At 54.7% G+C, this 13,442-nt stretch overlaps 2 protein-coding genes across 3 annotated transcripts in view; one reads left to right on the top strand and one right to left on the bottom strand.

Annotated features, from left to right (window-relative positions):
* Positions 1-716: 716 nt before the first annotated feature.
* On the bottom strand, positions 717-4,008 carry CNFN (cornifelin). Of its 2 annotated transcripts, none has more exons than XM_003316382.7 (4): positions 3,927-4,008; positions 2,614-2,727; positions 1,038-1,174; positions 717-940 (listed from the first exon to the last, which is right to left on the bottom strand). In XM_003316382.7, the coding sequence occupies exons 2-4, from the start codon at positions 2,723-2,725 to the stop codon at positions 851-853; spliced, it is 339 nt and encodes a 112-aa protein (XP_003316430.4). In that variant the 5' UTR covers positions 2,726-2,727; positions 3,927-4,008; the 3' UTR covers positions 717-850. The 2 variants fall into 2 exon arrangements, with proteins under 2 accessions (XP_003316430.4, XP_063657846.1); XM_063801776.1 differs by lacking the exon at positions 3,927-4,008 and adding an exon at positions 3,177-3,252.
* LOC107969552 (uncharacterized) overlaps positions 3,661-13,442 on the top strand; it is a 260,968-nt gene continuing 251,186 nt past the window's right edge. Inside the window, exons 1-4 of the mRNA XM_063800409.1 lie at positions 3,661-3,712; positions 5,845-6,007; positions 6,576-6,693; positions 10,524-10,909. Of these exons, the coding sequence (XP_063656479.1) occupies positions 3,661-3,712; positions 5,845-6,007; positions 6,576-6,693; positions 10,524-10,909 (719 nt within the window). The remainder of the gene's footprint in view (positions 3,713-5,844; positions 6,008-6,575; positions 6,694-10,523; positions 10,910-13,442) is intronic.

Consider the following 13,442-nt stretch of genomic DNA (forward strand, 5'->3'; position numbering starts at 1 on the left):
CCGGGTGCGGTGGCTCACTCCTGTAATCCCAGCATTTTGGGAGGCCAAGGCAGGCGGATCATGAGGTCATGAGATTGAGACCATCCTGGCTAACACGGTGAAACCCTGTCTCTGCTAAAAAAAAAAAAAAAAAAAAAAAAAATTAGCTGGGCGTGGTGGCGGGCACCTTTAGTCCCAGCTACTCGGGAGGCTGAGGCAGGAGAATGGCGTGAACCCGGAGCTTACAGTGAGCCAAGATCGCGCCACTGCACTCCAGCCTGGGCAACAGAGTGAGACTCCGTCTCAAAAAAAAAAAGAAAAAAAATTCGTTTTTAGCTCCAGAGAGCCTTAAGCTTATAAGTTCTCTGCTTTGGAGACAAAAGTCCCCCACACCTGTTCGAATTGTGTGCAGGCCAACAGTCCATAGATATGGAGCAAGCAAGGGCGCCCTCCTGTTTTTTCTTTGAACTTCAGTGCCTCCGTCCTCCCAAGACTGACTTTCTGGTTTTGCTTATTTTCAGAATGCAGGCAGCTTCAGGCAGGGAGTCTGCAGCTAAAGAGTTAGTGGTTTTACTTTGTTAGGGTGAGGGCAACTGGGGTTTGGGAGGGATAACTTGCCAAAGTCACACACTGCCTGGCGGGGTCACACGTAGGCATCTGTCTTGTCCCCACCTCTCTCACCAATCCTCTCTCTCCACCCAGATTCCTACCCTGGGACAAAATGGATGTAGGCGGAGTTGGTTTTCAGGTTTTTATTGTGGGTGTATTTCTGGCAGCGGGACAGGGGTGGTGAGGCAGTCCCTCCCAGGAGTGGCCAGAGAAGGCCAGAGGCGAGACTGGTGGAAAAGGACGGGGAAGACAGGGAACTTCCTTACTCTCGGATCTTCAGCTCCCGCGCCATCTGGCAGAGGGCGCAGGGCAGACAAAAGGTGAGGGCCGCCCAGTCGTGCCCGACGGAGCCCTAGAGGGTGGGAGAGAGCGGTCAGGAGCCCCGCGGTGGGTCCCAGGAGGCCAGTCCCCAGCTCCCTGCTCCCGCGGGTCCCCAGCCCGGCGCGCACCTGGATGTGGTAGCGCTCCCGCATGCCGGTGCGGATGGAGTGCAGGCCTCCGGGCAGGTAGGGCGCGCAGCAGCACTCGCCGAAGTCGTCGGAGATGCGGCAGGCAAGGCACAGAGGAGCAAAAGTGCCGCACAGACCTGGGCGGGGCGCAGGCGCTCAGGGGCGGGGCCAGCCGGGGCCTCCCGACGGCTCCGCCCCGGGGAGGGGCGCGGTTGATTCGCCGCGGAGGGGCATTGAGGGTCCCAGCCACGGAGAGGTCCCAGAGGGAATTAGAGGTCCGAGGAGAGGATGGCTTAGCGATTGGAAGACAAGGTTTTTCTTTTTTTTCTTCTTCTTTTTTTTTTTTTTTTAGAAATTGGAGGCTGGGTGCAGTGGCTTACGCCTGTAATCCCAGCACTTTGGGAGGCCTAGGCGGGAGGATCACGAGGTCAGGGGTTTGAGACCAGCCTACCCAACATAGTGAAACCCCGTCTCTACTAAAAATACAAAAATTAGCCGGGCGTGGTGGTGTGTGCCTGTAATCTCAGCTACTAGGGAGGCTGAGGCAGGAGAATCGCTTGAACCCGGGAAGCGGAGGTTGCAGTGAGCATAGACTGTGCCATTGCATTCCAGCCTGGGCGACAGAGCAATACTCCGTCTCAAAAAAAAAAAAAAAAAAAAAAAAGAAAGAAAGAAAAAAAAAGAAAAAGAAATTAAAGTCTCGGTCTGTCAGCCAGGCTGCAGTGCGTTGGTGTGATCACATGTCTCACTGTAGCCTCGACCTCCTGGGCTCAAGCAATCCTCCCGCCTCAGCCTCCCGAGTAGCTGGGACTACTGGTGTGTGCCACCACCTCGGGCTAATTTTATTTTTTATTTTTATTTTTGAGACGGAATCTCGCTCTGTTGCCCAGACTGGAGTGCAGTGGCGTGATCTCGGCTCACTGCAACCTCTGTCTCCCGGGTTCAATCAATTCTCTTTCTCAGCCTCCCGAGTAGCTGAGTTTACAGGCGCCCGCCACCACGCCCGGTTATTTTTTTGTATTTTTAGTAGAGACGGGGTTTCACCATCTTGGCCAGACTGGTCTTGAACTCCTGACCTTGTGGTCCACCTGCCATGGCCTCCCAAAGTCCTGGGATTACAGGCGTGAGCCACTGCGCCCGACCTATTTTTTATTTTTATTTTTGTAGAGATGGTGATCTCATTATGTTGCCCAGGCTGATCTTGAATTCCTGGCCTCAAGAGATTGTCATGCCTTGGCCTCCCAAAGTGTTGGGATTACAGGCATGAGCCACTGCACTGGGCCAGGAGCTAGGGTTTGAAGAGGGAGTTGGGGGTCACAGTGAGGAAAGCTGAGCATGCAAAGGGGAGGTTGAGGGCCTGAGAAGTTGAGTGTGGGAAGGCATGAGGTAGTATCCTAAGGAGTGTTGGGGGTCTGAGGAAAGGGTGACTGTTAGAGTGGGAATTCCAAGTCCAGGGAAGGGAGGTGCGAGTGGGGTTAGCAAGCGGTGGGAGGAGATTGGAGGTGAGCTTCCCTCTCCTGATTCCCCCCAAACCCGTCTTCCACCAGGCCTGGAGAGGGAGCAGGCAGGCACTCACAGACAGGCATGTCGTTGCAGCAGTCCGTGAGACCTGTGTGCCAGTCACTGAGCTGGGTCTGGTAGCAGCTGGTGGTGGCGCACTGGGGCTGACTGGTCACGGGGTAGGACATAGCTGCAGAGGTGGGAGGGTAGGGGTCAGCTGGCAGCCTCGCAGCACCTCCTGGGCCCCGCACTTCGGCCACCCTTCCCTGTGCCGGGCAGTCTGGGCGGGGCCGCCAGGCCGCCCACTGAAGGGACACCACTGTGCCTCCCCCTTCCCTTCTGCTACATCTGGGCACCGGCAACCCCAGTCTGTCCCTGTTGCTGCTGGCTCCTGCACGTCTGGTTAGGCTGGGGGTGGGGGTCTCCTGCACATCTGAGGAAGGGTGGGGACCACATCTGGGTGGGGCCTGGCGGTGCCGCCTCCTCCTCCACGTCTGGGCCTGGGTTCTGGGTTGCAGCATTTCTGGGGCCTCTGGGGTGGAAGCAGGCGCCGTCTGTCTTCGAAGCAAGGGTGCCCAGGGGAGGGAGGCGGCCAGGTTCCAGTACTGAGAGGGTTGCTGGTCCACCCAGCGGTCCCACCTTTGCCTTTCACGTTGTCATGCATCTCAAACTGCATCTTGCTGGCCCTGAGGAGGTGGCGTTGGGGACGGCAGAAGTGGCTGCGGCGACAGTGGCAGAGTCTGTCCAAGGGACGCTGGATACTGGGGAGGTGGGGGCAAGGGACTGGGGCACTGGGGGCTGGGCTCTCGGGGGAGGGGAGCTGGGGAGAAAGAGGCCAAATCAGCCTGCCAACCAGGAGAGACATGGAATAGGGAATGGATAGGGCGGGGGCGAGAAACTCGCCCATGTCTTTCCAACTGCCTGACAGATTGCAGAGGACCCTCCCCATACCCGAGATAGAGCTTGAGGGAGAACAAGAAATGGAGATGGACAGAGTCAGAGACAAGGGGAGAAAGATCAGAGCCAGGTGCCCATAGAGATGTCACCAGTAATGCCCACATGTGCCCAGCACTTTGACTCCTCTGCAAGCCCATCTCACAGATGAGCACTGAGGCTCAGAGACATGAGGAGGAACGCCCCACGTCTGACGGCCCAGGTCAAGGGGGTTCATAGAGGTGATGCTGGGCCCCAAGACTTCTAAATTCAGCTCAGCACACCCCAGTTAAGAAGGACAGATTTGGGGGCATTGGGAAGGACAGAGATGTCCCGAGAGACCAACAATCAGAGATATGAAAGGAGACAGAGTGATATGAGTGGGATGAGGAGGAGGGAGAACAGAGCAGAGGCGCCCAACCTCAAAGAAGAGGGCTGCGGAGGGGATGTTCCTACCTGCAGGATCGCGATGGCAGTGATGGAGGCAGACGTGTGGAGACACGGGCACTGACTTCTCCCTCTCAGCCCAGAGCCACTTATATGGGCGGCCACGCAGCCCTGGGCGGGGCTCTGACAGAGGTGCCCAGGGAGCCAAGCCGGTCTGATCGACCCTCTCACCACACTGGGATTTCCCGCCATCCCTCTCCACTCCCATCCCCCCACTCCTCCTCCTGCCTCAGCTCCCAGGACCCAGGGAAAAGAAGGTGGCAGGGGGTGGGAGGTTTGGCGGGGGCGGGGGGCCACAGCCGGGTCAATGTGCAGAGACCAAAAGAGAGGGAGAGACAGAAACACAGTGTCAGAAAGGCAGGCAGGGAAGTCCCTCTAGACAGAAGGGAGAGAGAGGAGATTCAGAGAGATGGAGAGACGCAGGAAGATGTAGAGAGATGGAGAGGTGCCAAGAAACAGAGGGGCACAAAAATGTGAAAAGAAATAACAAGAAGAGGGGAGATGGGCCAGGCATGGTGGCTCTCGCCTGTAATCCCAACCCTGTAATTGCCTGAGGTGAGAGGATCGCTTGAGCCCAGGAGTTGAAGACCAGCCTGGGCAACATAGGGATACCCCATCTCTACAAAAAATACAAATAAAATTAGCTGGGCATGGTGGCATGTGCCTGTAGTCCCAGCTACTTGAGAGGCTGAGGCAGGAGGATCGCTTGAGTCCAGAAGTTTGAGGCTGCAGTGAGCCGTGTTCCCGCCACTACACTCCGGCCTCAGTGACAGAGCGAGACCCTGTCTTAAAAAAAAAAAAGGAAAGAAAAGGGGAGATGGGAGACAGAAGAGAGACGGAGATGGAAAAGTGGAGAGGCAGGTGGGGGGATCACTGAACAGGCTTAGAGGGCAGGGAAATGGGGAGAGGTGATGGGTGGGGAGAGAAAAAGGCCGGGTGGAGTGGGAGAGAGTGCTGTGTGGGACTCCCCTTTCAGGGTCTCGCTCATCTCTCTCAGTGATGTCCCCACTTTCCTGGGAGAGGGGGACAGTGTCCTCCCCATTCAAGCCAGGAGACACATGGGGGGCAGTGTGTTTTGGGGAATGACTCATGTTGGAACCAAAGTAAATAAACACACCTCACCCCAGCTCCAAATTGGGAAGGGAGGAGGCTGGGAACTGAAAAGCCGCAGTTCCTGAAGGACGTGGACATCACCTGGGACTCCTGGGTCCTAATGGAGCAAAGGAGTGGGGGCTTGGAACCCTGGGTCTGAGGGAGGAGGGGCTGGGGCCCTGGACTCCTGCATCTCATGAGGCCAGGCTGCACATCCCTCAGTAGGGTAGGGGTCCTGGGATTCCACACTGCTGGGCTCCTGAGCAGGGAAGGAGCTGGGGGTCTGGGTGCCTGAATCGCCAAAGTTTCCCCCCAACAGGCCTGACGGGGTTGGGAGGTGACTCAGTGAGGGAAGCAGCATTAGAGCTGGGTGGGGTTCTCAGCACGGGTGTCACCCCAAAAATGTAGGAGGCACTAGAAAACTGGGGTGTCACCTGCAGAGAAGGTGGTGTCATCACCCCGCTGGGTATGGGGTGATGGCAGGTGGATCACCCTGCTAGCCTGGGATCCCAGGTATCCCCTCCCTCCCTCAAACACATTAGGACCCAAGCCTTGGTCTCCCAGCACCACCCAGATGGTTGGGTCTTCTTGTCCCCAGAACTCCCGGCAGCGCTCACTGTCTTGCCGGTGCACGTCCGTCATTGGTCCTAGAGCCTGGATGTCTGGGGGACATCTCCTCACTTGTGTCCTAACATCCCTGTCTCCTCATCTCTGAATCTTCATCTCTCACCCTGCATCTTCACCTTTCCAGCTGTGAATCTGTCTTTCTTTCCTCATCTCTGCAAATCTCTTTCCAAATCTCTGTCTCTCCATCTCTGGGTCCCTCTCCTTCCAGGCTCTGTGTCTCTGTGCCCTTATCCCGGGGTCTCTGTCTCCTATGTCAAAATCTCTTCTGAATCTCGCTTCTCATCTCTCTTCATCTCCAGACCTGCCCTGTGGAGGCAGCCACAGGGCCCCATCCCCCCTGCTGTCCAGACTAAGGGTGCAGGTGACTCAAGGTCAGTCATCTCCGAGGACCCTAGGGCTCCCAGCATGACACTCTGAGTTGTCCTCAAGTTTCCTCTCTCACTCCTGACACAGCCTGGGGGCCCCAATTAGATCTAGCAATTCATGCAGGTGAGGAAATAGAGACTGGGGAAGCTGTGAGGTGGCCTGCTTGGGGGTGAGGAGGGCCGTGAGCAGGAGGAGGAGCTCCTGGGGGGCTGAGGAGTAATGGTGGCCCAGTCACCAGGCATTGGCCTACATCCTCCTCAAACAGGGTTGCCACATAAAATACAGGCTGTCTTGTAAAATCTGAAATTCAGATAAGCAACAAACAGGTTTTTTAGCATGTTTCATGCAGTATTTGGGACATATTTATACTAAAAAAGTATTTGTTATTTATCTAAAATTCAAATTAAATTGGGCTTCCTATAGTTTTATTTGCTAAATCTGGAACCCTACCATCAAAGACAGAGGAATTCAGGACTCCAGCCCCCTCTTTTCCCAGAACCTAGGAGTCCAGGCCCCAGCCTTCCCTCCTTAGGATCTGCGAGTCCAGGTCCCAATCCTCCTCCTCCCCCTTAGAAGGAATGGGGCACCCAACCCCCTCCTCCTTTGGAAATACAGGAGTCCAGGCTCCCAGCCCCTTTCTCCCCAGAACCCAGGCATCCAGACCAGGTCTCAGTCCAGTTGCCCAATGTGGGTCAGTCATCACTTTGGGTTTCACAAGGTGGGTTGTGCCATCTGTGGCCCTGGTGGAACCGGTCCGGCTGAGCGGACAAGTGGCGTGGCCCCCCTTCCCTTCCTCAACCTGCTGTTTCCTTGAAGGCCAGCCCAGCGGGGCTGGGAGAAGAACAGGAGGGACTTGGGGAGCTCTGGGTGTGCCCCTGTGTTTGGGCGTATTGTGTCTCTGTGTGTGGTTGTGACCAATTGTCATGACAACCCCCGACTGTCATGATGTGTCTCTGTGCTTTTTCTGTCGTCTGCGGTGTGATATGAGAGGGTCTCTTCTATTTGTGTGTCTGTATTGCCCTCCTGTGAGTCTACACACTGTGCACTGCTGTTTGGGTGTGTTCGCAGTTACTGTGATTCTGTAATTCTGGTTGGATTAAGGCAGCAATTATTTATTGAATGGCAGCCTTATGTGATGGACTCTGGAGCCAGAAAGCCTGGGTTCAAATTCGTGTTTTTTTTTTTTTTTTTTTTTGAGATGGAGTTTCACTCCTGTTGCCCAGGCTGGAGTGCAATGGTGTGATCTCAGCTCACCGCAACCTCCACCTCCCAGGTTCAAGCAATTCACCTGCCTCAGCCTCCCGAGTAGCTGGGATTACAGGCATGCACCACCATGCCCGGCTAATTTTTTGTATTTTTAGTAGAGATGGAGTTTCTCCATTTTGGCAGACTAGTCTCGAACTCCCGACCTCAGGTGATCCTCCCACCTCGGCCTCCCAAAGTGCTGGGATTATAGGCGTGAGCCACCGTGCCCACCCTCAAATTCTTTTTTTATTGAGACAAAGTCTCACTCTGTTCCCTAGGCTGGAGTGCAATGAGTGGGAGGACTCACTGCAGCCTTGACCTCCCCGACTCAAGTGATCCTCCCACTTGAGCCTCCTGAGTAGCTGGGGCCACAGGTGTGCACCACCATGCCAGCTAATTTCTAAAATTTTTTTGTAGTGACGGAGTCTTGCTATGTTGCTCAGGCTGGTCTCAAACTCCTGGGCCCAAGCAATCCTTCTGCTTCGGCCTCCTAAAGTGTCGGGATTAAAGGCATGAGCCACTATGCCCAGCCTGGGTTCAATTTCTGACTGCTGGCTGGGCACGGTGGCTCACACCTGTAATCCCAGCACTTTGGGAGGCTGAGGCAGGCAGGTCACTTGAGGTCAGGAGTTCAAGACCAGCCTGGTCAATATGGTGAAAACCCGTCTCCACTAAAAACGCACACAAAAACCCAGGTGTGGTGGCATGTGCCTGTAGTCCCAGCTATTTGGGAAGTTGAGGCAGGAGAATTGCTTGAACCCAGGAGGCGGAGGCTGTAGTGAGCCAAGATTGTGCCACTGCACTCTAGCCTGGGTGACAGAGCGAGACTCCATCTCAAAAAAAAAAAAAAAAAAACCCACCAAATTCTGACCACCTGTCAGTGGCTGTGAAACCTTGGGCAAGTCACTAAACTTCTTCAGATATCAATTTTCCCACCTATAAGATGGGTTCTTGCAAATAAGGTTGTAGAGAGCATTAAATAAAAAGTGCGGCCAGGCACAGTGGCTCACGCCTATAATCCCAGCACCTTGGGAGGCTGAGGTGGGCGGATCACCTGAGGTCAGGAGTTCATGACCAGCCTGGCCAACATGGTGAAAGCCCATCTCTACTAAAAATACAAAAACTAGCCGGGCATGGTGGTGGGTGCCTGTAGTCCCAGCCACTTGGGAGGCTGGGGCAGGATAATCGCTTGAACCCGGGAGGCAGAGGTTGCAGTGAGCTGAGATCGCACCACTGCACTCCAGCTTGGGCAACAGAGTGAGACCCCGCCTCAAAAAAAAAAAAAAGTGCTTGGAATTCTGCCTGTCACATAGGAAACATTTTTTGTTGCTGCTGCTGATGACGATGATGTGTTCTTCTGGTTGCCGGGGATACAGTAGGGAATTAACCCAGGTCTTTGCTCATGGTCCTCCTGGTAGGAGCTGGATGAGTGGCCTCTCAGTGACTGGCCATGTAACTGCATCGCTGGGGTGTCTGTTTTGCATGTGGAATAGGATATTTCTTGTGTGCTGTGATCACGGGCGATTCTGTGGTTGTGTGCCTATATTTGTGTTTGTGCTTGTAGGTGATTATATTGCTGCATGTGTGTGATTCTTTGTGTGGGTGCAAATGCAAGATCAAATCTAACACAAATTGTGATGGCACGTGTTTGGTGTGATCTTGCATTTCTGACTCTGAGGTGCTGGGAGTGTGTCTATAATTGGAATCTTGAGAACCCTTCTCTCAGCTGTGAGGCCACTCCCTTACATAACATCCCATAGGTGAGCCCTGGGAGAGATCCTTCCAAGATGAGCCTTGGTTTCTCCCTAATGGGGATAGTGGGCCCAGTGGCTCAAGGAGAAACGGGAGATTGAAAGGGAAGGTGGGAGGGGACCAGTGAGGCCAGGGAGAGGGTAAGAGACGTGATGGTGACACAGAAAAACGATGGCTGGATGGGGACAGAGGAAGAGCTGCCCAGAGATGGGGATCTCTGTCCATTCATTCCATGAGCATTTCCTGAGCCCCTGCAATGTGCCAGGACCTCTGGTCGGTTCAGGGTCTGGGGGAAAGCAGAGAGACCCAGAGAGATGATCCCCACCAGGAAAGCTGTTGCTGCCCCTAGGTGGCCCACTGCCTCCACAATGGGCCTCAGTGACAGTTCTGAGTGACCGAGATGCAGTGATGGGGAGGGACAGAGAAGGCCAGATCTGTCCAGATCAAAGAACAGAGGCCATGGGGGAAAGGTCCCTTCCAGGCGAAGGAGACCGCCATGAATCATGTTCTTATCACCTCCTAATAGGCTCATGATGCAAGTGCACCTCCTAATCACTATTTTCAACCCCAACCAGGCTCACGCCCACAGTCAGAAGGGTTGGACAAGCTTAGTATCGTGGATTCATGGGAGAAAATATCTGGGAGACCCCATCCTTGGCCCTGCTTTCCCCAGGACCCAGGAGTCCGGGTCACCAGCTCTCCAGTCCCCCAGCCCCAGGAGTCCCAGCTCTCAGCCCCTCTCCTTTTGTTTGTTGCCTGCGTTTTCTTTTTTCTCTCTGGGCCTGTAACTCTTTGTTTATCTCCATCTGTGTTTTGTGTCTCTCTTGTATCTTTACATCTGTATCTGGATTCTCCCTCACTAGGCCTCAATTTTCTCACTTGTAAACTGGGGATAATACTACTAATAATAATCCAATCTCTCAGAGCTGTGGCGAGGAAGACATGAGATAATTATGTAAAATGCTCAGCACAGAACCAGGCCACAGTAAACTCAGTACAAGAGAGCTCTGTTATTATTACTGTTTTATTTTTGCCATCTCCCCTTTGGTATCTCTGTTTTTCTCTTAGTCTCACGTGAGTCTCCAGTCTCCTCTAGCTCTGGGTTCCTTTTGCAGACAGCACCTGCCTCTGACTTCCCTTTTCGGGATGAGGAAAGGGCATATCCAGGCCAGAGCTTCCCCTGAGCCTCTTCCTTCTCCCTCTCCATTACAAGCTCCGCCTCATTACCCAGAACACTTGCCTGGGGGTAAGGCCTGGCTCCCTTCCCATAAATAGCCTCATAAAATCCTGAACCCCAAACCTGTCATCCCTGGGCGGGCGAGTGACTCAAGATCCCGGAGTTCCCGCTCCTAGACACCAAACCTTCAGGTTTCCAGCCCCCTCCTCCCTCTGACCCAGGAGTCCGGGCCCCTAGTCCCTCCTTCCTCGGGTCCCAGACTTCTCCTCCTTCAGAACCAAGGAATCTGAACTCTCAAATCCCCAACCTTCCTCAAGACCCAAGGATCGGGTCAGCAAACAGCCTAGGTATGTGGGGCCAGAAACTCCATTCACGACCATTCTGTGACCGTCTACGCCCAGGGCTCCCACCCCGACTCAGTCCCTCCGGAGGCGGGTCCGACACGCGAGGCGCTTCTTTGGAGTCTGGCGGCGAAAGCTATCCATGACGCCAGTCACTATCTTCCAGCCAATGGACACTCGGCCTTCTACCTCCCTGGGCCACTCAGGACTCTTTGCCTGGTAGGCGGGGCCCACAGCCCAACTCGGACAGCGATAGGCTTTCGGAGACGCCAGTCTCTGCCAGGCCCCGTCAGTCGGCCAATAGACCCGGAACCTGAGGGATCGGAATCCTGGTCCACTCCGCAGAGGCCCGAGTGGGCTCGCGAGGGAACCGGTTCTCCGAGTCTGGCCGGGTAAGCCCTTTCCAGCACGCCTAGTATTTGGATTCTGCACATAGCTCGGGTGGGAAACCGTGAGGCTTAGTGAGGCTTGAGGCGAAGGGGGGAGGAGCTCAGTCCCGGCGAACCCATCTTGCTTTCTTGGAGAAACTGAGACCGGGATACTGGATCTGTTATTCATCCATCCGTTCCTCCCACCCTAAGCCGTCTGCTCCTGCCTTCCTGTTCCTTCATCCGTTCTGCCCTTCCTACCCTCAATTCTCTCACTCACGGATTCCCTCGTCTAGCCACTCACTCACACACTCTCCCACCTATTAGTTAGACAAACATTTCCTGAGGCTTCTGGTGTGCCAAGCCTCGTGCTGGGCGATGCTGGTGACCAAGATGAGTCAGGCCTGGGCCGTGCCCTCAAGGAGCCCGGGTCAGATGGGAGGATGGACGTTGATGGGCATGGGTGTGCGGAGACGGTGGGGAGCCCAGGAGAGACTTTTGAGTTTGGCGTGGTCGGGAAAGGGTTTCCAGGGGAGGGGCCATTGGAGCTGGATCTTGGAGGAGCAGAAGGTGCCAGGCAAAGTGGAGATGCCACGCAAAATGGGTGTGGGGAGGGTGTTTCAGCGTGACCAAAGACAGGGAGGCATGCAGGAGCAGTACTGCGTGCAGGTGCCTAAGCGGAAGGCCAGTCAAGTCTGTATGGCCAGCAGGGGAACTGTAAGGCTGGAGGAGGCCGAAGAGATGAGCAGAGGCCAGGCTGAGGAGCTTGGACTTTGTCCTGAGGGTGAGGGGGTAGTGGAGGACAAGGTCATAGTTGGTCCAGAACTGGAGGAATGAGACTGGAAGCCAGTAGCCCAGGAGGTGGCTCTGGCAGGGATTCAGGTAGGAGAGAGTGGAGCCTGGATCAGGGAAGAAGCTGAGGGGATAAGATAGAGATTCAGGAGGCAAGGCTTGGTGCTGTGGCTCATGTCTGTAATCCCAGCACTTTGGAAAGTTGAGGCGGGAAGATCACTTGAGCCAAGGAGTTCAAGACCAGCCTGGGCAACATAGTGACAGCCTCATCTCTACAAAAAATTAGCCAGGTGTGGCCAGGCGCGGTGACTCACTCCTGTAGTCCCAGCACTTTGGGAGGCCGAGGCGGGTGGATCACGAGGTCAGGAGTTCAAGACCAGCCTGGCCAAGATGGTGAAACCCCGTCTTTACTAAAAATGCAAAAAATTAGCCAGGCTTGGTGGTGGGCACCTGTAATCCCAGCTACTCGGGAGGCTAAGGCAGAAAATTGCTTGAACCCAGGACGGGGAGGTTGCAGTGAGCTGAGATCGCGCCACTGCACCCCAGCCTGGGCCACAGAGTGAGACTCAAAATAAAAAAAAAAAAAAGAAAAATTAGCCAGGTGTGGTGGTGCATGCCTATGGTTCAAGCTACTGAGGAGGCTGAAGCAGGAGGATCACTTGAGCCCGGGAAGTCGAGGCTGCAGTGAGCCAAGATGGTGCCACTGCACTCCAACCTGCACAAGAGTGAGACCTTATCTCAAAAAAAAAAAAAAAAAAAAAAAAAAAAAAGAAAGAAAAATAAATGAGGAGATTCAGGAGGCAGAGAGAACAGAAAGTGGGGATTGATGGGCTATGGGACAAGGGGTTGTCCAGGATGAGACCCAGAGCTCTAGTCTGGAGGACAGTGGAGCCATCTCTGAGGTGGGGACAGGAAAGAGGAGCAGGTTGATGGGTAGTGACTGTTTTGACAGAGGTGACCAAGGGGTTCTATGAGTTGGACAAGGAAAGTGGTGACTCAGGCCAGTGGATCTGGACCTTCAGGAAGAGTTCTGGGCTACAGCTCCCTGCCCCAGCACAGGCCCTGACTCAGAAGTCACTTGCTGGGTGAACGAGGACCTCTGAGCTGAGGATCCCTTGCTTCGCACCCCGTGAGGAAACGGCTTTCTTGTTTCTGCATCTTCAGTCTCTCCCACTCCTCCAGCATTCAAACATGTCCATCATCTCTAAACACATGTGCCCTGTATCAGGCTGTCTTGTGGCGCCCACTGGCTCAATCCCTTACCTTCCACTCCCTCTTCAACCCACTATGTCTGGCTGCCTAACGGCCATGACCCTGCAGTGGCTCTGGACAAGGTCACTGAGGTCACCTGCTCATTGCTGACACCTGAGGGTAACATTTCAATCCTCATCTGACCTGGTCCACTCCCTGAAACTCCCTTCACCCTACATCCTCCTTCCTGGGCAGCTTCCTCCCTCTCTGGCTGCTCCTTAGAACCCGCCAGCCTTGCCTTCCACTGCCCACCCCCGCCCACCCCTTTACTAGGGGCGTGATCCTCAGGGCTGTCTCTGTCCTGGCCCTCTTGTTGCTTGTCCCACCTGCCCAGGCTTCCTGGAAAGGTTCTAGTCCCTTGGTTCCACCTAGACTGCATTTTTTTTTTTTTTTTGAGGCAGAGTCTCATTCTATTGCCCAGACTGGAGTGCAGTGGTGCAGTCTCGGCCGACTGCAACTTCTGCCTTCCAGGTTCAAGCGATTCTCTTGCCTCAGCCTCTCAGTTAGTTGGGAT

The sequence above is a fragment of the Pan troglodytes genome, chromosome 20, assembly GCF_028858775.2.
Source record: "Pan troglodytes isolate AG18354 chromosome 20, NHGRI_mPanTro3-v2.0_pri, whole genome shotgun sequence".
Taxonomy (NCBI): Eukaryota; Metazoa; Chordata; class Mammalia; order Primates; family Hominidae; genus Pan; species Pan troglodytes.